This window comes from Trichosurus vulpecula, chromosome 2 (genome assembly GCF_011100635.1).
Source record: "Trichosurus vulpecula isolate mTriVul1 chromosome 2, mTriVul1.pri, whole genome shotgun sequence".
Classification (NCBI taxonomy): domain Eukaryota; kingdom Metazoa; phylum Chordata; class Mammalia; order Diprotodontia; family Phalangeridae; genus Trichosurus; species Trichosurus vulpecula.
Genome location: NC_050574.1, coordinates 436,127,085 through 436,150,202, shown reverse-complemented (window position 1 = coordinate 436,150,202; position 23,118 = coordinate 436,127,085). Strand labels below are relative to the sequence as shown.

Here is a 23,118-nt window from a genome sequence, read left to right as displayed (position 1 = left end):
GTGTGATCCTATGTGATTACCAGTCTCTCTCCAACTGGCAAATTATAATCATTTGCTCCTGTCATTTCAAGATAAGAGATATGGCCACACTGTAGACCTAGAATCAGGACATGGCAGTGATGTGCCAGTCAAGTCTGCCACTGTAGTAGCCACCATGAAAGCTCTTGTGAAACATAGCCTTCTTCCTCACTGGGGGCTCCTGTACCACTTCCTCTGATTAGGTCATCCATTTCATTGCACCATACTTAGGCAGTTGAATTGGTAAACAACACACAGAGGACTTTTGACCCCGCCCCCCCAATTTAATCTTTTTCAACCCTGGCACAAAACAGGAGGAGGCCCTTGCCCCAACTTGGGTATCATCCTCTATGCTGTACTCTCTCAATTTCCATATCCAATCAGTTGAAGTCTTGTCAATTCTAATTTTGTAATTATCTCTCTTCTAGGCTCCCTTCTCTCCTCTGATGAAGCTGTTACCTAGTGTGGGCCTTCATGACCTTAAACTTAAGACAACAGCAAATAGCTTGCTATTTGAGGCAGGGTCTAATTGCCTCAAGTCTCTCCCTACTATATATAATCCATCCTTCATTCGGCTGCCAAGATGATTTTCTTCCAAGTGCAGGTCTGACCATGTCACCCTAACTCTGCAATTCAATAAACTTCAGTGGCTCCCTATCACCTCCAGGATCAAATATAAAATCTTCTGTTTGGTGTTCGAAGCCTTAGACCTTTCCTACCTTTCCAGTCTTCTTAAGTGTTACTCCCCTCCATATACTGTTATCCAGTGCCACTGGAGTTCTTGCATAAGATACTACACCTCATAACTGGGCATTTTCACTAGCTGCACCCCATGTTTGGGATTCTTTTTTTCCCCTTATCTCTACCTCCTGGCTTCCTTCAAGTCTTTGCTAAAATCTCACCTCCTGCAAGAACACTTTTCCAGTCCTAGTGCCTTCCTTTGAAATCATCTCCAAATTATTTTCTAGCTCTCTAGTTTGTACACAGTCATCTCTTGTTACTTCCATTAGATTATGAGCTCCTTGGATGTGGGGATTATTTTTGCCTTTCTTTGTATTCTTACTGCTTAGTACAGTCCCTGGCAGATAGCAGATGCTCAATAAATACTTGTTGATTTGACTGGACCACTTTTTTAGACCACCAAACATGCCTTGTACTTTCCTGTTTCTGTCTTTTCTGACTTTGTTCTCTGTGACTGGAGGGTGATCCTGCTATTCCTCCCCTATCTGCTAATCTCTACCCATTATTTAAAGCCAACACAATGTAAATTTCACACTAAATACTTTACGGAAGCATACAACTTCAAAAATCATTACAGTGAGTAAATCTTTCTGTTAATGCAAAGAATGCTATGGATTTTTTGGTAAATTTATTTTTTCATACTAGCTGATGAATAACATTCTTTATTAATAAAGTTCAACTTTGCGATGACTTTTTCAGTTGTTGTCAAACTGAGTAAGAATACAAGTTTTTGAAGTACACTTAAAGTTCTTACCTAGGTTGGCATACATTACAAACAGATTGAAATACTGCTGCAAATGACGCCCATGCTCTGAAACTTCCCTTCTGAGGAGATTTAGTACTGCTCTCAGCAAGTGATCACTCAAGCTTAAATTATCATATGCCTGTTTGAAAAAAGATGATCAGGTGTAAAACAAAGTTAGAATAAAGACACTCTAGAAATCAAATGTCATAATGCACAAAAATAAACCCCAAAGTCCTTCTGCTCTGAAAAGAGAAAAGTTTCTTTAATTTTCCTTCTTTTATAAAAGTGGGAAGGAAGATATGCATTTAATGGGGGAATGAATTTAATAGCTAATTTATTGTAAGCACTGTGGTAAGAAAAACGATTTTTAACAAAATCCTTTTTCTTCCCCAGAGATCCTCGCCACTTAACTTGGACACTAAAAATGAAAATTCCTCAAACGAAAGAAAAAAAAAATTTAAGCCTTGCCTTTCAAGTCTATTTCCAAAGAATTTAAATTCTCATTGAAGTGATAATAATACTAATACCTCATAAAGGTTACAAAGCACTTTCCTCACAACAATGATGAGATAGGTAGTATTAAGGATTATCTGTACAAGAGACGGAAACTTAACTTTCTCAAGTGACTTTTTCATGGTCATATAGCTAACCAAATGCCCAAACCAGAATTTCAATTCTATTTATTACATGTTAGGTACAGAGCTAGGCATTAGGGACAGTGAAAGAAAAAAGAAAACTAGTCATCATTATGGAGCTTACATATTGCTGGTGGACAAACAAGTCAAAAGATAATAATGATAGTAACAGCTAACAATGACGTAACACCAGGCACGCTAAGCACATTACAAATATTATCTCATTTTGTGATCACAACCACTAGGAGGTAGGTGTTATTATTTCACAGATACGGAAACTGAGGCAAAGAGAGGTTCAAGTGACTTGTGTAGGGTCACATAGCTGCTGAATGTTTTAGGCTAGACTTCAACTCAGGCCTTCCTGACTCCAGGCCTAAAGCTTAATCTACTTCACCACCTAGCTGTAATTACAAAATAGTTTGAGGAGAGCGAGCATAAACTACTAGGAGAGAATCAACCATTTTCCAATAGGTGGTGGTATATGGAGTTAAGTCTTTAGTGGAGCCTGACTCAAAGTCAAATTCTCTTCCTACAACAATATGCTTCCTCTTTGACAGGAAGGAGAAACTGAAAGCTAAAATCAGGTAAGAAGTTATTAATTCATTACAAAGAATTACACCTCGCTCTGGCACTAACCAGTCTCTTTTCTTCTTATCTTAATCCCCTGGCGAACCAATTCAACTCTACATTGTCGGGCTCTCTTGAACCTCTACCCTTCTTATCATATGACTGATTCTAACAGGCCTCAGTCTTGGTTCACTCTCACCATTCATCACCTTCACTTCTACACACCTGCTGCGCTGCTGTATGAAGACATAGAAAATCATGAAACTGTTGTGTGTCCACCACAAATTCTTGTGACATAACCTACCTCCTCTCTGTCAACCCTATTCTCTCACTTTTTTTCAATCTTTCCCTTTCCCCTGGCTCCTTTCCCAATGCCTAGAAATGTGACCATGTCTCCTCTATGCTGAAAAGTCTCACTTGACTTTTCCATCCCTGCTACATTTCCAGATACTTCTTCTGCCCTTGCAGTTTAACCTTTCCAAAAGGCTGTCTACAATAGAGGCCTCCACTTTCTCTCCTCTCACTCTCTTAACCCCTTACCCTTGATCTTCTCATTCCACCAAAACTACTCTCTGAAGTTACTAATTATCTCTTAGTTGCAAAATCCAATGGCCTTTTCTTATTCTTCATTCTCCTTGACCTCACTGCAGCCTTTGACACTGTTAATCATTCTCACCTCCTTGATGCTCCCCTCTTGAGGTTTTCAGGACACCATTCTCTCCTGGTTTTCCTCCTATCTATCTGACTACTCCTTCTCTGTCTCGTTTACTGGATACGCCTCCAGATCATACCCTTTAACCACAGATGTCCCTAAGAGTTCTGGTCATGGGTCCCCTTCCCTACTCCCTCTATACTACTTCGCTTGGTGATCTCATCACCTCCCATGGATTTAATTACCATCTCTATGCTGATAATTCTCAAGTCTCCCAGATCCCTATTACTGCGGAGGGCAGCACCATCCTCCTAGTCTCTCAGGGTTACAACTGAGGAGTCACCCTGGATTCCTCACCATCTCTCATTTCTCATATCCAAGGCCAAAGCCTATTGATTTCATCTTTGCAACATCTCTTATGACAGTGCTACCACTTTAGTGCAGGCCCTCATCACCTCAATGCCTGGATTATTTTAAAATAGCCTGCTGGTGCCTTCCTCCCCTCTCCAAACCACTCTCCATTCTGCCACTAAAATGATTTTCCTAAAAGCACAGGTTTGCCCATGTCACTGTCCTAATCAATGAACTCCAATGGCTCCCTGCTGCCTCCAGGATCAAGGCCTTCCAAGTCCTTCATAACCCAGACCTCTCCTACCTTTCTAACCTTCTTACACCTTACTCTCTGACACGTATCCTTTCAACCAGTGACGCTGGCCTTCCGGATGTTTCACAAAGAAGATGATCTGGTCGTCTCTTGGCTGGGGACATTCTTTCTGAATATCCCTCACACCTGGAAGGCTCTCCTTCCTCCACTGACTAGTCACCTCTCTGGCTTCCTTTAAGTGCCAACTAAAATCCCACCTTCTACAGGAAGACTTCCCCAGTCCCTCTTAATGCCAGTGCTTTCCCTCTCATTTCCTCTTTATCCTGTATGTAGTACGTTGTTTGCATGTCGTCTCCCCGATTAGATTATAAGTTCTTTGAGGGCAAGGACTGTCTTTTTGTATTTTTTTTATGTATTTTTGCATTCCCCAATCAATCCCCCAGACTGACTGAAGTAGTCATTTAAAAAGAAAGCTATATAGTTACCTGACTAGAAGGTCCAGGAGAAGCAAAAGGTGATGGACATGGCCCATCTTGCAATGAAAAATGTGCAATAAATACTATAAGTTTTGCAAATGCACCCCTCACTTCTGCACTGGGGCATTCCAGAAGGTACTCAGAAAAGCGATTTGAAACATTAAAGAGGACATTATGTGCAAACCAAAAGCGTACATTCTTGCTGTGACGGAGAAGAATACACAATGCATCATACCTGAAATAGAAAAAGATAGAACATAATCAGTAATAACAAAAAGTTAATAATTTCATTCTTTGATTTTTAAAATGACATTTTGCTGTTCAACCAAATAACATAGATCTTCCCAATATCCTTCCATTTTTGGTTTATGTAAATGTACTATTGAATAAAAATAAAGCTTTTCCCATTAGAAGTTCCTGAGACATGACAGTTACTTTACATTGGTTAATCCCATTATAAATCTATCAATATGATGACTAAAAATCATTAGTTAGGGCAGACTCACAAAGACATATATGACCTAAGTGACAAGAAGAGATCCCCTCTAGCCATAATGACTCTGCAAAAATAGCATCCCACCTACAAACTTGTAAGCATGCCTCATAGTCATCTAAACAGCTAGGGAGCTCAGTGGATAGAGTGCTGGGCCTGGAGTCAGAAAAATTCTGTCTTCCCGAACTCAAATCTGGCCTCAGATATTTACTAGCTGTGTGACCCTGGGCAAGTCACTTAACCCTGCTTGCCTCAGTTTCCTCATGTGTAAAATGAGCTAGAGAAGGAAATGGCAAAACACTCCAATATCTCTGCCAAGAAAACCCCAAATGGCGTCATGAAGAGTCACACATGATTGAACACCACATTCATCTAGTTAATATAATCACTCTGTATTTGTCTTATCACATTGAAAGTCCCTGAAAACACACTTACACGAAAAATGGTGCAGGCACTATCGTAATTAGAAAGCTTTATATACTTTTAGTTACCATATAATTCTACCCTTTTCCTTTTATAATTAATCAGTGAAATAACTCCATTTAAAAAAGTTTGAACCTAAAAATTTCATTTTTTTCTAATCTAAATGACACAAAGTTATTATGAATATAAGGAATGTGAATGGTTTCAAAGTTAAAACAACTTCTGAACAGCTACATGATAATGTCAATAATGCTCTCCTCTCTTCTGCACTACTGCAGATAGTTTATAAACCTCAATTTTTGAGTGTAACTTTTCTCTTTCTGTTGCTACTCTTCTGTACAAAGGCTTTGGAAAAAGTGGGAATGATTCATAATTGTATTAAGATTTTCATGATCAGAAGAAACTAGCATAATATACAAAAGAAATCAAACCATTTATTAGGACAGTATGAAAATTTAAAGCAATATACCAGTCACTGGCAGGGCCACGGACTATTTTTTTTGTGTGAAATCCTGTGGTGAAAAGGAATCTAGCAGCAAGCTGAATACTAATCATAGTAATTTCTTCTGCTTCAGGCAACAGGTGATCTTGCCCTATGAATAAAAATTATATGTAAAGATCAACCAAAGATAAGATCATTTTCATCAAACATCACTCACATAAAATATGTGTTTAAGTCCATTAATACTAGATAGGTTCAAGTAAAAGCAACTACTTAAGAATTTGAGGTCCTTTAACAGTTTATTATAAAATAACCAAATTTAATTTGTAATGACTCCTCATTTGCTAATACTGTGCTACTTGGTTTATGTAACCTGGGATAGGACAGCAGGCACAATACATCACATATACTCACAGACAGACTCAACCTCCTCATCTAGCAGTTAGTTTGCTTCCTAAGTTACTATTATTTGGGCCCCAGAAATTAATAACTACTTGTAAGTCCTGACACTCCCTAGCTTGTACGAAAAAACTAATGTTTGAATTTTAGCTAATTTACTTAAAAAAAAAAGTAAATAAAAATGTTTAAGCTTTCCATATCCCACAGTTGTCACATGAGAAGTGTTATGTAAATGTGAATGTTTTGAACATCATTTGCTAATTTCTGGCCCAACTTATTGCCTATTGCCAATTAAAGAGAAATTCAAAATGATTAACTTTATTATACATGAGAAAGAGGACCACTTCCTCAAATAATCCTAATGGCCTATCATGGATTGAAGTGCCCAGCTACATGAGGGTACAAAGAGAGAGCTTATCATTTATCAGATGGGAAAAGGTAGTGCTGATTGACACAGACCTTTCCTTTTTCTGATAATTCATAAACAATATGTTATGACGTACAAAAGCATTCATATTATGATATTCATACGGAATGACGTCATAACCAAATTGATAAATTTTATAAAGCACTTCAATCTTTTCCAGCATCATATTTTCATGATTTTATCAATGTGGGAGAGAACCTCAAATAATATATAATCCACAAGCATTTCATACTTTAGTAGAGGACATTCAAATGGCATCCAAATTACTGAACAAAACACACCTCGGTCGGTGCCAAACTCCTGATGAGACTCTCTTCATTTAGCTAGGCTCTTCTAAGCTCCTTGAAAACAAGGTCTGGGATATGATTTTTTAAATGTCTTTTTATCTCTAGCACTGCACTTTGCTTAATTTTTTGATGAATTCATTTGAAAAGACAAACGTACAGAATCGAACGCTGGTATAAACTTGAAATATTAACCTGCTTGACAGAAGCTGAGATTTATATGCATACCCTTCAAAAATCAAGGTTTATGCCTACCTTAGAACAAGATACTATAGACTTTAATGTAGTATATACATAAAGTCACAAAAAAGCAGTGATTACTATATATAAATCTTCTAAAAAATCCTCTCAAATTTACATATCGCATAAAAGTGAAAATATAAAATTTAGTTAGAACTGCTTAAATGAAAGAAATGCTAGGAAAACTATTTATCAAACTATTAGCAGAAAGATTAATGCCTCACAATGCAGACTGTTAAGAATCCTTCCTTGTAGCATCAAGCTACATTGCAGGTACCTACCTGGAGGAGGGTTTAAGTAGACACTGTTACAAGTCAGAAGTTTTTTTACAAATTGGAAATATTCCAAACTGTACTGCATGCGGTTATGCATGAATTGCACATTCTGCTTCCGCACGCTTCTTTCAATGGCTGACGGCATTTTAATCTGGTGGGGTTTTGTGGTGACAACCAGCTCTGAAATATATTTGATTAGCTCGTTGTCCTTGTCTATCGTGTCCATACGTTCATAAAAGAGAATGTAAGCGTTCCACCACCTCTTCTGGCGCCTGTACGACATGCGCTTCATCATATGGTCAAACACTTCACCCATGTACTCTCCACCAAAACACTGGTTTTTCATTTCTTCGTCATCATCCATTTTACATTCTGTCACATCTCCATCATCAAATTTATACCAGCGATTTTTCTCGCCATCTCCGCCATTCCTCTGGATGATGTAAGAATAATAATGTCCCCCACTTGCTTGACCACTGTGTACAAGAACACCCACCAGTCTATACTTTGTGCTTCCAGTTGGCTCATTTTCTGACTGTTCATTTTGTTGTATCAGCTGATTTTCAGGGTTTACATCATCCCCTTCCAGCTTTGCAACACCTGCCACTGTGTAAGGTTCCATGTCCAACTCTCGTGGAAATTCAAAGTAATCATTGAATTTGATTGCACATTCCCTTTCCCAGTCATAGTCGAATCGTTTCAGCTGAATAGCAAGAACCGGGGGCAATTTCTTAATTAGGAGGCGCTTTACTGTATCAACCTAAAAATAGAAGAGGTATTAGATATTTTTTTAGAGTGGAAGCAGAATAAAACTAAACCACAAAAAGTGGTCATGAAAAGATATGTAGGAGTTTACTACTAGTGAATGTATAGACTATAAATTAGTCCTGTTGGACATTACTGATTCAGTTTTACAAATTAACCATACCTCAAAATAGGGTACAAGATCCGAGTTATTCGTACCAGATATCTAACATGAGAGTCTGACTCTCATTTGTACGTATGGTACACCTCAAATCTTAGAAATAAGAAAGTTATTATATCTTAAATTGCACTAAGACTTTTGAGAATGCCTATAATCCTTTTTAGCTTTTATAACATTTCCTTTGAGCATCATGATAACCTTGTGAAGTATGGCAGGTATTCTGCTGATTTTAGAGATGAGGAGGATGGGGTTCAGAGAGATTAAATGACTTACACTGAATTATTCAACTAGTTAAGTGTCAGAACTGGAATATAGGTCTTCTGATTCTAATACCCCTATTACACCATACTGCAATTCCTTCTCAAGCTTGATCCCCTCCTCCCTGACTATATCTCCCTATTGTGCCTAGGGTGAAAGTTCAATGGCACTCATGGACCCAATCCTACTGCTGATGAAGCTGGACCGGTTTGCCCTCTTTAGTCAGCCTGGTTGCCCCTTGATTCTGGGGGCTCACCATACTGGCGCTAGATTTGGTGAGGACACCCAAATCAGCTTAACCTTATATCTTTACTGCTGCTCAGAACTCCTGAGCTCAAGTAATCTACCAGTCTCAGTATCCCTAGGTCTTATAGGTGCTTCACTATCATGCCTGGCTCACGACCTTAAAATAATAAAAAAGAAAAAAAGAATTCCCCCAGTCAAAAAACATTCTTTAAATGGCTATATATTGGTTTTTTTGAAACTAATTTTAGCCACTGGATAAAACTTATTTGAAAGTAGATGGGAGGGACACGTAAATTAGGTGGCTGGGGGTGCCTAAAAGTCAGATCCGTCAGGGTGAATAACAAAGTGTGGAAACTTTCAGTGGGACCAAAAACATAAATGTGCTCTGATCCACCTCTTAGGGATTCAACAGGAATCCTGGACAAAGTTTTACTTAATGGTATCAGTAGCTTTGAAGAACTCCAGAACAGCAGTTCAAGTAAGATGTCAGTGGAAAAAGCAATGGATTTAGAGCCAGAGGATCTAGAAATCAAGTCCTACCTTGCCTCTCCTGTAACTTAGGCAAGTCACCTGACCTGTGAGCCTCTTAACTCATCTGTAAAATGAGGCAGTTGGACTAGATGGCTTCCAGGGTGCCGTCAGCTCTAAATCTATGATCTTATTGCTACACTGGAAATATTCTGTATTGTTCAAAGATTAGCAAGGGAAAGTAATGTCTGGATCTTTATTGGGACTTCTTAACCAGGCCTCACTGGCTATGCCTTCATTCTCTATCATCCTCTTTCCCTTGACAACATTTTAGTTAGTTTATCTTGGCTACTGTTATGAAACAAGGCAGGGAATGAAAAACAAGGAGGAAAAAAAGATTTTTTTAAAGAAACAGGTATCTTTTGATACAGGATATGCCTAATTAAAATGAACTGCATAAAAAAAGGCTGCCAACTGTCAATATACTTACCTTTTTGTTGCATTTTTCACAATGATATGCATTTGCACCTTCCAGTAAATCTCCCTTGACATATTGTTCCAAAGAATCAAGAAGGTTTTGGTGATTTCTAATATCTACATTCAAAGTCGTAAATGATTCTTCACACTCGTACCTAAAGGCATTATTTGAAGAGTTCAAAGGTGTTCTGCTGGGAGTTACCAAAGCATTCCAATTGACCACACCACCAAACGTGCAATACATTTTACACCATATCAAACTGAGAAACAAGGTTATCACTTGAGGCATTATTTCACACCTCCAATATTCCTACTTAAAATGCCTTAAAAACAAGTATTAGATAAGAAAGGCTGCATCTAAATAATTGTATTTGGTAGCTTTGGGATTTTAGACTGGTACTCTAGGACAATAAATTATTAATTCCACAAATATTTGAGTGAATATGTATGTGCATTGTGATAAATAATTTTCTTTTGTCAACTGATGATGTACCTGGTGTGATAAGTACATGACTATCTAAAATACAAGGAAAAAAAGCTACTGCTTTGACTTAGACCTTGCACCCCCAACTTGCAGCTTAGAGTTTCTGGGGAATTTGGAGATTGAGGACTAGAAGAACCAGGAACCATTTAGTATGTTTGATTTCAGAATCCAAAACAGGGTCATGCCACTGTTGCCCCCTTCTCAGAGACAGCTTTCATAGTGAGTGAAGTTTTATACAGTATTTATAGGGCTAATATTCATATCTTAATGTTAGTTCACTGAGCTACCTCTTAATGTCTAGTCAACTGCACTGAAAGAATTCAAAGTTTAACTAGGGATGGAGCAAAGACTGGAGTTCAGAACTCTTTAGGGATGTCTATACCTGGTGGAGAATTTAAGGCATCAGGAAGATACTGGGTATCTGAGGAAAGGACTACTATAAACGTAGGGTACAGAAAAAAACTGGGGTGTACCAAGAGACAGATTTTCCCTATAGCTGGCCTGGTACCTAGGGCCCAAGTATACCAAAAAAGGTGGCTCCTTTTTTAGAAGCTAGTCTGTGAAAGAGGGAAGATAATAATAGCTTGGGGAGATACTAGTCAGAAGAAGGTTTTAAACGAGGATATTGGAGAGTGTTTGTAGGCAGCAGTGTAAAGTCAGTGAATAAAAAGGGATGGAAGATGAGAAGGAGAGGGAATGATGAAGGGGGCCATTTCTTGTAAGAGACAGGTAAGGAACAGACCAAGAGCACAAGCAGAGAGGTTGATCTATATATGAAAAGCCACTTTTTCCTTAGGGACTAGAACAAAGAGAAAACTGAGCTGGCGTAGAAGGGCTCTGGGGTATGTAAAAAGAAACAACATATGACCTTTATTTTCTTAATAAAGTAAAGGGTAAAGTCCTCCACTGGGCAGGCATAGCAAAGTCTAGGGAGCTTGAGGGCTTGAATTGAAATGAGAGAAGATATTTGTTCTCCCCAATTATACATTATTTTTTAAAATTTTAAGTTCTAAATTCTTTCCCTCTTGCCTGCCCCACCAATTGAGAGAGGTGATATCATTTATAGGATGGATATGAATTATAAATGTGAAATTATGCAAAACTTATTTCCGTATTAGCCACACTGCACAAAAAAAGCAAGAAAAACAACACAGGAAAACTCATTATAATTTGCACTCAAGAGTTCATCAATTCTTTCTCTGGAAGTGGATAGCATTTTTTCATCACAAGTCCTTTGGAATTTTCTTGGATCAGAGGAGCTAAGTCTTCCACAGCAGATCACTACTACAATATTGCTATTACAGTGTACAATGATCTGGTTCTCCTAATTTCATCCTGCATCAGTTCATAACAGCACCTGCCACGTTTTTTTCTGAAACCATCCCACTTGTCATTTCTTAGATCAAGAGTAGTCCATCAAAACCACATGTCATAACTTCCTCAGTCATTCACCAATTGATGGGCATCCCCTCAATTTCCAATTCTTAGCTGCCACAGAAAGAGCTGCTATAAATGTTTTGTACAAATAGATTTCCTTCTATCTTTTTATCCCTCCCTCCTCAGAAGTCTATTTTGTTCCTAACCATTGCATCCCTTACTCTGCCCTCCCTTTACTATCTTCCTTCCCTCTTTCTCTTACCCCCTTCCTCTGCTACTTCCCGTTGGGTAAGACACATTCCTATACACAACTCTGTGTGTGCATGTGTGTGTACACTTCCCTCTTTGAACCAATTCCAATGAGTGAGATTTAAGCATTCTCTCTCCCCATTTCCCCCTTCACTGTAAAAGCTCGTCCTTGCCTCCTCTTTTATATTCGATGATTCATCCCATTCTACCCTTCCCCTTTCTCATCTCTTCATTTTTCTTGAGATCGTCCTAACGTAATGGACTCATCTGTGCCTTCTGTCTAGGTGGGCTGCTTTCAACTGCCCTAATAATGATAAAGTTCTTAGGAATTACATGTATTATCTTCCTATACTGGAATGTAAAGTTTAACTTTATTGAGTCTTTTACGAGTTTTCTTTTCATGTTTCTCTTGAGTCTTGTGTTTGAATTTCAAATTTTCTATTCGGCTCTAGTCTTTTCAACAGGAATGTTGGAAAGTCTCCTATTTCATTAAATATCCATTCCTCTGAGATATCAGGGCAACTTTCCTTGACATTGTCTTGAAATAGAAGGGGTAGACTCTTTTGATCACGACTTTCAGATAGGCCATGAATGTTTAAATTATCTCTCTTTGACCTATTTTCCAGGTCAGCTGTTTTTCTGTTGAAATATCTCACATTTTCTTCTATTTTTTCATTATTTTGACTTTATTTTCTTCTGTGAATTTTTGTACCTCTTTTTCCATTTGGCCTATTCTGATTTTTAAGAAGTTTTTTTTTTTTCTACGATGAATATTTGGGCCTCTTTTACCATGAGGCCAATTCTATTTTTTAAATGTGTTATTTTCTTTAGTTTTTTTTTTGTGCCTCTCTTTGAAATTTATTTTAAATAAATACAAAATGAGAAAAGGAAAAAAAAACACATTTCCATGTACACAGCAGAACACAGGAGAAGATTCAATATAAAACAATAAATTTCCATTTCAAGAAAACCTATATAATAAACACTACACATTATTTTCAAAGCTACCTAGCTTTTCTTTGCTTCTGCTATGTTTTCTTTTGTTCTCTGCTGCGTACTTTTTCCTTTATTCTGCCTCCTCCCCTCCAAGAAGGCTACAATTAAACATGGATAAGTACACACACACACACACACGTATGTGCATGCATATCCATAAACATACACACATTCCCTCATCTACATCTATGCCTATTTCTACTGCTCATCGTTCTCTGGAGGTGGACGGCGTCTTTCTTTATCGGTCCAAGTCTTTCCACGTTTTTCTCAATCAAGCAGCTCATCATTTCCTCCACCACAGCAGTATCCAACACAATCAGATCCTATCTGAGAGATTGTCTATGGAAATTTCTTTCCAATTTTCTGCACTCCTTCTGTTCTTGGTTAAATCGGTTCTATTTATACAAAAAAAAAATTAATTTAAAATAACTGTAATTACCCATTTTACTCTTCAACAATGCTCTCACCTTGTGATACAGTTTAAAGTCTGATACTGCTGTGAATCTCCTTCCTTTACAACTTTTCATATTTTTCCCCTGGTTTCTTTGAGATTCCTGACCTTTGCTCTTCCAATGAACTTTGTTAAATCTGATTTTATTTATATAAAAAGTGTTTTATGTTTATGTTCACGTAGTTCCTGTGTTTGTTTTGGCAGGTATACGCACAGCTATTTTATACTGTCTAGTTAACTTAAGTAGTCTAATACAATATTAAATATTGGTGACACAAGGTGTATGTAGTTTTCCTATTTTTCTTTTTAAATCTATTTCAGCCTTAACTTTGTCTGAGATCATGATTATTACCCTTGCTATTTTAATATAGTAAATCCTACTCCAGCCCTTTATTTAATCTCTCATCTTTATTGTTTCCTGAAAACAACATATTGTTGAATTTAAATTTTTAATCTGCTGTCTCTTTTTGTTTCATGGATAAATTCGTCCCATTCATATTCTAAAGTATAATTACTTGTTGTGTATTTCCCTCCTTCCTATTTTTCAACACTATCCTTCTCACCTATTTACCCTATCCCTCCTTACGCCTCTAATTTACTGCTACCCACTAGTTTGCCCTGTTATTCCTTAACCTCCCCCTTCATCTAAGAGTCCCTCCCTTAACCCTTCCCCCTCTATCCTCTTACCCTTTTCTTTCTGAATTTAGAGGACTTTTACACACACACACACACACACACACACACACACACACACACACGCTCCTTCTCCCCTGCAGCTCAGGACCATCTCAGGTCAGCACAGCTCTGCTTGGTGTCCCACAACAGTAGAAGGTCCTTCAATCTTCTCTTAGTCGACTGTGGATCCCCCACACTGTCCCTAAAGCTGAGGCAGCCTCCCAATTCAGCTGCCCCCAGGGCTTGTTATTTGTTGCTTCCACATAGTCAGCCTAGAGGTGGCTCCTGGAGGTAGAGTATTTCTTGGGGTCACTGCTCTGCATTCACTCTGAGGTGGGGCTCTGTCTTTTTTTTTGTAGAGGAAATTTGGAGGGCTAAAAGTTTTCTGACCTACTCCACCGTCTTCCCAAAATACTCCCCCTCTTTAACTCTTCCAGGAATTCCTGCTGGGTTTGGGTCCAATTAGCACTTTTCTTTTAGGCTTTGGTTGTAGCTGTTTCCATGCTGTTATCTTCTTCTGAATTTGGTCTTCCTGGTCACCATAGTAGCTTTTTATGGTTTGTTTTTTTTTGTTGTTTGCTCATTTTTCCAGTTTATATTTTGACTTTGAACTTTATGTTAATGTTGGTATTTGCTCACATTGGGGTGGGGAGGCACTGTCCTAAGTTTCTGGCTTTTCATGCTGTTGTTTTCAGATTTAGTTCTGGGGGATTTGCAAGTTTTGGGGGCTTCCAAGGTTGTGTTATCCTGGGAGAGGTGTAGTCACTGCTCTCTTAGTCTGAGCTATAGGCCCAGGAAGGGTCCCTGATCTCCTGCAGCCACAAGTGCTAATGCTTCTCTTGCCCATGGAACTGTGTGTAGGCAGAGTTGCCAATCAATACTGGTTGTAGTCGCTGCCAGCAAAGGATCCCTTATAATCTCTTTCTGACCAGTTGTCTAACCTCCCCCAACCATCTCTGCACTGAAAGCTTCTGAAGCAACTGCTGCCATTTGTTACAACCACCTTTAGGGCCCGCTGCGGGTGCCGTGTACAGTCTGGGCTTATGTCCACCTTGGTGTTACACACCTTTCCTGCTAATATCCTAAGGGTCTTAGGATAGGAAAATGTCTCATCTTGACCTTTCTATGGCCCTGCTGCTTCTAAGTTTATCTTAAGGGATCATTTTAAAGCTGTCTGAAAGGGCATGTTGGGAGAGTTCAGCTGGGTGGCTTTTCTTTTGCTCATTACACTTATAGATAAGTATTTTTTATTTACTCAATAAAATCTTTCCTAAAGGTAAACTGATCAAGACTTCAGTTTAAAATGCCAATGACTTCAAAAAATTGTCATGAAAACACAATAAGCAAAACTTAAGGAGTCCTGAGACAGTTGTTAAAAACTACAAACTATGTGACCACAACACTAAGTCACTTAGTTTCAACAAATGACAAATAGTTTGACAAACGAACTAAACACACTAGTAACAAAATAAAGAGGTTTGATTTGCTATCTCCCTAAAATACAGAACATGGTTGCAGTTATTACAGCTGATTTGTTCACTTTTCTGGTCATACTCTGACAATGCTACTGAATTTCCTTTGCTGGGCAAAATCTCCTATTTTCTTCACTTTCTATGTAGGAAGAAGAAATAAGGTTACAAAAAAGATGCACTGATCTGCAAATCTGCCTTGTAGAAAACAGACCTTAAGCAATACATAAAAAGAGAGAAGGAAAACTCACAGGAACCATTATTCTTTTCATTTCATACAGTCTAAAAAACAATAAAACAGTACCAAATAAATGGTTATATTACATTGGTCACCAGAAAAGGTCAAATTCAGCTTCTAATCTTGTACATTTCTACTGGTTATCCATGAACACTATTCAGTAAACAAATTACATTGTATACTTTTTTGATTTTGATGGACATTTAAAAAAACAAATTTTAACATGCTATAAAATTTCATTTAAGATGAACAGACCGAAACAATTTCACCTATTCGGAATTTTTTTAAAAAATTGCTTCAATCAACCAACAAGCATTTATAGATTACTACTACATGCCAGCTACAGCTCTAGGCACTAGAGATTATGGAGAGGAAGTGAAACAAATACCCTTGCTCTCAAGGAGCTTAAATAATATTCTGGGAGACAATATGTACACACATGTTTATGCAAAGTAAATACAAAATAATTTTTTGGAGGAAGGCACTAGCAGTTGTGGGGAATCAGGGAAATGGTCTTGAAGTTGGATTAAGCATAAAATAGGTTTGGTCATTATGCCTATCTTGACATTTTTTTGGGTTCACAATTTAATTTAGGGAAGACCTAAGAGTTTAAAAAAAAATGTCCCAGAGAACAAAAGAGTAGATTATAAGAAAATTTATTAAACTGTAAAGCTCGGCAAACAGTGCTTTGAAGTGTTAATATGTTTTACTGATGAAGGTAGAAATGATCAAAGAGAAAAATGGAAAACTTAGAAGAATCAAGAGCAATTTAGACAATAATTGAAACCCTAAAGAAAAACAAATCTGCAATACTTAATCTAATCAATGTAATGGCCAGCCCTGACTCCAAGAGAGAGATGATGAAGTATGTTGTTCACCGTCTAGAAGAAAGGCCTAGAAGTGTGCAGTCTAAAAGTGCAAACTGAGACAAAATTATCGATCTGTTTCAAGTAACTTGCCAATTTTTTCAAGTTTGTTTTTTTTTTTTGCTTTAAAAAAATTGTTTTAAGGGGGAATTGGGGTGGGAGAATGGGATTAGCAATAGTGATGATCAACATCAATAGGAACAAAAATGAAGAGTAAAGAGAGTTATTACAGAATTTGTTTTTTAAATGGAGGAAGTACAGAGGGAGATACAAACAGGAAAGTTTTGTTACTGATGTGCTGAGTTGATTATATAAATCTGAAAACAATAACAAGCTGTATGTAATGGAGATGAACTGTTTCATAGGCAGACCTCTCTTTTTGCTCTTTGTATATGAAAACACTCATGTTTGAGAAGATTAGAATAATAAAAAATTAAAACATTATATTAAAAATGATTATAGAAGATCGGTTGAAAACTGAGAACTTGATTAATGATGGACATGATCATGAAAGGATACACATTTTAATACAGATATTTTACTAAGAAAAATGTTATACATATACACACAGTAACTCTGCTTCCAGTATAAAAACATTAAAACTCATTATTGCTATATACATATCTTTACCCATCCTTCAAACTATGAACTTAAAAGGCTATTTATAGAAATAAAGGAAAACTTAACTGGATTTATATATAGGCTTCATCAATATAACAAAAATATTTCTACTGAAATTCATTTACCGATTTAGTGCTACACTAAAATAACAAAAAGTTATTTTATAGAACTAGAGGAAATAAAAATTCATTTGGATTAACAAGAGTTCAATAAATTTGGAAGGAAATGATGGAATAAACGTAGAAATAAAGGGGCCTAGCATGATCGGATTTCAAACTATATTACAAAGTGGTAATCGCATTACTTATTTGGTACTGTTTTAAAAAACAGATCATCAGAATCACACACTAAAGGACTTCAAAGGAAAAGAACACAGTCATGCACTATTTGATAAACTCCAGAATACAGCCTATTGAAGGTCCCCTATTCAATATGAACAGCTGGGAAAATTCAAAAGTAGCTTGGTAGAAAATACATTTGCATCACGACCTCACAACACATACGATAAGTTCCAGCTGCATTTGTGACCAAATCCTATCAAAAAACAAAATTAGGAGGATAAAAGGAGATACCTTTCATAACTATGATTAGAGGAAGAATTCTTAACCAAATGAGACTACAAAAGATGAGACATTTTTGATTATATAAAAATTTAAAACTTCTGCATAAACAAAATCAATGAAGCTCCAGCAGAAGCTGTTAAACGGGGGGTGTGAAGGGCTTAGGAAAGATGTATGTAGCAAAAATCTCCAATAAAAGTATGCCATCCCAGATGAATACAGAAATACCCAAGTCAAAGAACCACTGATTGAAAAATAAGTAGGTAAGGGACTGATTTTGGAGGAAAAAAAAAGATACTCCATCACTAAGAAAAATACCAACTGAAACAATTCTGAGGTTTCACTTTGCAACCTCCAAATCAGCAGAGATGATGCAGCCAGTAAAGCTAGTTATTGGTATAACCATTGTAATAGAATATACAAAAAGTTATCAAATTCTCCACATCTTTTGACCTAACAATCCTACTAGCAGGTCAATACCCCATGTATAGAAACAACAGAGTGAAACCTTCCAAGACACCACCGTATTCACAGCAGCACTCTTTATAGTTGCAAAAAACGGGATAAAGTGACTGTAGCTGGGGAACAGATGAAAAAGTGGTGGTATATGAATGAAATGAAATACTCGTGAGTCATATAAAACATAGCAAGACTTGTATGAAATGATAACAGAGTGAAGCAAATGGAACCCAGAAAACAGGCACAACTACAATAATTCAAGTCATCTATTCAGATTATGCGAAAATGTAGTTTTTGCTTTACAGAACTGATGGTGAAGTACATTTTCTTTCTCTCAATAGAAAAGCTGTGTATGATGGATATAGAATGTTTACATGCTGTAAGCCACAGTGTTATGGCAGTTGGTTTTAGTTAACTGTCGGGGAAGGGACTAATTGGGAAGGGATGGGTGTATCAAAACAATAAAGATTAACAAAATGCTTTGATATGATAAAACAATGTGATAAAGAAAAGGATAAGGGTAGATAAATCACATTTTTTTGAGGCAAAAGGGACCTTAGATATCATCTAGTCCAACTCATTTATTTTGCAGATGCATGAACAGGCTAAATCAAACTGATTTGCCTAGGAGGTGATACAAATTTATAAGAAGCATAGAGGAGAGTCAGTGTAGAATTTCCTTCCCACGTTATACTACATTATCTCAGGTCAAAGAAGTGGGTACACAAAAGTGTTTCTTGTAGTCATAAACGTCTAGTTCCTATAATGAAGATATTAAAACCACACTGCATTTATTGGTATGTAATTATGGAAACTTTTATTTGGAATAGTAAAAAATCAGTACTAGACTTACCTATGTGGACAACCTTGGCAAATCTTCTGATCAGCAAAAGAACCTCCTAAGACTTTACTTAGCATAGCAGGATGTCCCAATGCTTTTAAAGCTTCATCTAAACTATCCACCAAAGAATTAAAAAATTCTAAAGCATCATGTTGTTCACGTAGGTTAACAGGCTCACCCCAAAGCCTAATTTTAAACAGAATAAAAGGAAAGCATTACTTTGACACAATATTTTACAGGAAAAAAGTTAACATAATAAAGACTACTTACTTGTAAAAGATGTATACCAATGTACCCTAAGGTTAAATAGCAAACACTACCAAGTTATAAACAATTATTAGTATATACGAATGATCTTCACAGGATATAATAAAAAACAATCTACTCCCAAAGTAGAAGGATATGAGCAACACCAGATGCTTCACATATTTGGTAGAGAAATATAGTCATTTGCAAAGCCAAAATGGAGATATCATAAGGCAGAGAGGATATAGTAGAGAATATCCTGATAAAGAAAGTGAGCCAATGCTTTATAAATACATACCAGTTATAAATAAATTTGAACTTTACTTATGTTCTAATGTTGACATAATCCTGGTAAGCAGAAACAAAATATTTCCTCTATACCCAAGCCCCTCATAAAATAGGGTCTTGCTCTATGGGACAATAAACGAGTCTGCTAAACTTCAAGGAAGTTCCTGTCTTTATTTACAAGGTCAGATGAAAGTATAGATACAGCTCATTTTACCAATAAGTATTCTCCTTCAAACCTGCATATTAAAGGATAATATTTAAAATTTGCCATGACAATTCATTATTTAAAGGAGTCATAGGGAAACCTTCGCAAAGACACTATGAGAGGAATGGCCTAATTTGTTCTTTTTTTTTGGGGGGGGGGGAGGAGGGGGAGAAGGGGAGAGGCACATTCACTTGCAGATGTCTAACAGATAAGGCAACTGGTTACAAAGTTATTAGAATTCAAGACAGCGATTAGGGTCATGCACCTACAGATTTGGGAATTATTAGAAGAGAGATCAATGAAATCATGGGATTTGATGAAGAATCAAGAGAGGGTACAGAGGGCCCAAATAAAAGCCTTGGAGTATATCCTTGATAGGAAAGAGTATAGTATCACATAAAAAACAAGGAGAACAAATTATCCAGGAGAAAAGGGCAGTCAACAGTATCAAAGACTAGAGAAGGATGAGAATTAAGAATAGGCCACAAGATTTGGAAAGTAAGAAATGATTGGTAATATGAAAGAGAAGAGGGTTAGAGATGGAGTTTGCTATGAGAAGGAAGAAATTTAGGGTGACAACCTGAGTGAGGGATGATACGGGAAGATAAGAGGGATAAGGGAGGGGGATCTCCAGGTATGTCTGCAGAAGAGGAGGCAGTAGATAGGGAGAGGCTAAAAAGGAGAGAAATGGGGAGAGACTGGAAGGAGATGGAGGAGGAGAGAGAGAAGGGAAGGAGATATCAGGAGGAAAGGGAAAGCAAAAGGCAGAGACAGGGAAGGGGAAAAACAGGGTGGGAAAGATGTAGATGAAGGAGAGAGACAAGAGATATAGAAAGGAAAGAGAAGAGAAGCTCACACTGGAAAGCTCCTGATGGAGAGGGATGTGAGAGAACAAGTAAAGGGAGTGGCCTTGATAAAGGAGGGGATGAGATCTCTTAGTCAGAGAAAGGGAGATAATATGCAACAAAGTTTTGAGGAAAGGGACAGAGAAGAGGAATTTCACAATGGTTGAGTCAGTAGAAAGAATAATGCATGTGGAGCAAGAGGATCTGGGTTTGAATCTGGCTTTGGCCACTTACTACTAGGGAGATCTTGGGCAAGTCACTTCACCTCTCTGAGCTTCAGTTTCCTCATCTGGCCCTTCAAGCTCTGAATCTAGAAACTGTTATTGTTTCTATTTTCTGAGGAAAGTAGGAAGCTAAGTCCTCTGATGAAAGCAGGTGAGAGAGAGAGGGAGGGAGGGAGAGAGAGAGGTGTGGGCTTGGAGGAAAAAAAAGATCTGAAACAGCTGCTGCAGGGAATGTGATGGTTAATTATGGAAGAATATAGGGACTTATGTAGTAGTGAGGATCAGCTAAAAGTAAACCCATTTTGGTGCCCCTCTCTGTAACATCTGTCTGACTTCCTCCAATGACTTTTTGGAAAATGTCTATTTGAGTGGAAAATATGAATGGAGAAGGTGACCCAGAATTGGGGTTGGAAAGGCAGGAGCAGGGTCAGGAAAAGGGTGCAGGGGATTTGAAAGTTAAAGACTTTTTAAAGAGTAAAAGCTGAAATGGTTAACGAGAGGGCCAAAACTTTGAAGGAAAAGAACAGGCCAGAACACAGGTGAGAGACTGAAACAGAAAAAAGATGTGAAAGGATAGGTCATGGTGCAGACAATGAACAGATACAGGTGAACGGAGGGATAAAGCCAATGGGACGATGAACAAAAGGTAAAAGAATTTTAGAGTTTTGGGTAATGGAGACAGACCACTTACTTATGAAAATGGTGACATTAAGGGTATGTCCATTCTTATGTGTGGCTCAAGTGGAGTGAAAATGTAGGTGAACTGAGGCTAAGAAGCTGGAATGGTTGGGATGTTTGAGGGTAAATCAACACAAACACTGCAGTTCCCAAGCACAAGGCTAGGGGATAAGGTAGAGAAGAGAACTATGAGCCAGGTGCCAAATTCCTCAAGGGAGAGAAAACCAACAAAACTCATGACTATAATTAGAAAACAAGAAAGCATATGTTTAAATTCTAAATTAAAAATGCTTTAAGAGTTCAGAGGAAGAAAGTAACCATGCAGGTTTGGGTATTATTTAGTAAAGGCTTCAAAGAGAGAACAATATGCAGAGATTGGAAAGGCAAAGTGAAAGTAGCACTAGCAAAGCCATAAGGTATGAATGAGCAAGATAAATGCTTAGTGAAACAAACAACCATCTAAATGGAGCTAAACGTCCTTGGGAGGGAAATGGAAATAAGAACCAGACAGGTGGAGTCTAACAGAAGACGGAGAAGACACTAACTTTTCTCAGTACCCCAAATAAGAACCACCTGATTGCTCTTTTGACTACCAGTGTTCGATTCTCTCCTAAAAGAGTAAAGGATATGGATAGGGACTGGACTTGAGGATCAACTGGTATAGGGAACACTTGGAGGAGGAAATTCCACCTACTAATTCAGGTTGAGACTGTCTCTGCAATACAGCCTCAGTCTAGGTTGTCATAGGGAGGACTTGAACCCTGACGCTATTTTGCTTCACTGCCTTTACTTTGTAGAGTAGAAGTAGATAGAAATTAGCAATGACCAGATGCAAGTAAGGTGTCCATGGATTTTTTAAATTATAAAAACAAATGAGGCATTGATACATCTTTTATAACTTGAGAGAAGGCTCTTCTAACTCCCCAGGATTACTGCTTCCATAATTTCAAAGTCTAATCCTGCCTGAAAGGGAGAGTAATTTCAAGGATAATCTAATATACCTCCAATAAATAATATGTAACATTCTTTTAAAAGTTAATTCCCACTTCTGAAACAATTAATTATCAAGTACTTTAATTTTTATCTAGCTATCACTTACCTAAATTGTTTCCAAAATCCTCTTGGTACGTAATATTGTAATCTAGAAGCTGCTAAATGACCAAAAATGACCTGAAGATGTCTTAAAACACCAATATTGTATTCCTTTCTGTCTTCAGTTTTATTCAATGCTGGTTTATCTTCATATTGATGAGGATATCCAAATACATCATCTCGGGGATCAACATTACTCTAAAAAAAGCCAAGCACATTAAAAAAGTGAAAACAGTATAAATGGTGTCTTGAAAATGTTTTAATTAGTGCAGGCACAAGCACAATTTACCAATTGCATTTTACATTTGTATAATAACACTTACTTTCAAAATCAAGTCAAGATGTATAGTATTTATATGAAATAAGCACCTTCATTTTATAGGGTGTTACTGAAGGTCTTATTTGTCACAGGTCATTTATAGCATCAGAAGGCTAATCTTTCCTTTAGAGGATACACAA

The 23,118-nt window shown here is 37.4% G+C and overlaps 1 protein-coding gene across 5 annotated transcripts in view; it reads right to left on the bottom strand.

Annotated features, from left to right (window-relative positions):
• Positions 1–23,118, bottom strand: part of USP9X (ubiquitin specific peptidase 9 X-linked) — a 257,781-nt gene that overhangs the window by 17,346 nt on the left and 217,317 nt on the right. For all 5 annotated transcript variants that reach the window (XM_036744544.1, XM_036744547.1, XM_036744546.1 and 2 more), the window contains exons 32-38: positions 22,667–22,857; positions 19,094–19,267; positions 9,809–9,950; positions 7,428–8,181; positions 5,824–5,947; positions 4,448–4,673; positions 1,514–1,643 (exon numbers count right to left, since the gene is read on the bottom strand). In XM_036744544.1, the coding sequence (XP_036600439.1) occupies positions 1,514–1,643; positions 4,448–4,673; positions 5,824–5,947; positions 7,428–8,181; positions 9,809–9,950; positions 19,094–19,267; positions 22,667–22,857 (1,741 nt within the window). The remainder of the gene's footprint in view (positions 1–1,513; positions 1,644–4,447; positions 4,674–5,823; positions 5,948–7,427; positions 8,182–9,808; positions 9,951–19,093; positions 19,268–22,666; positions 22,858–23,118) is intronic.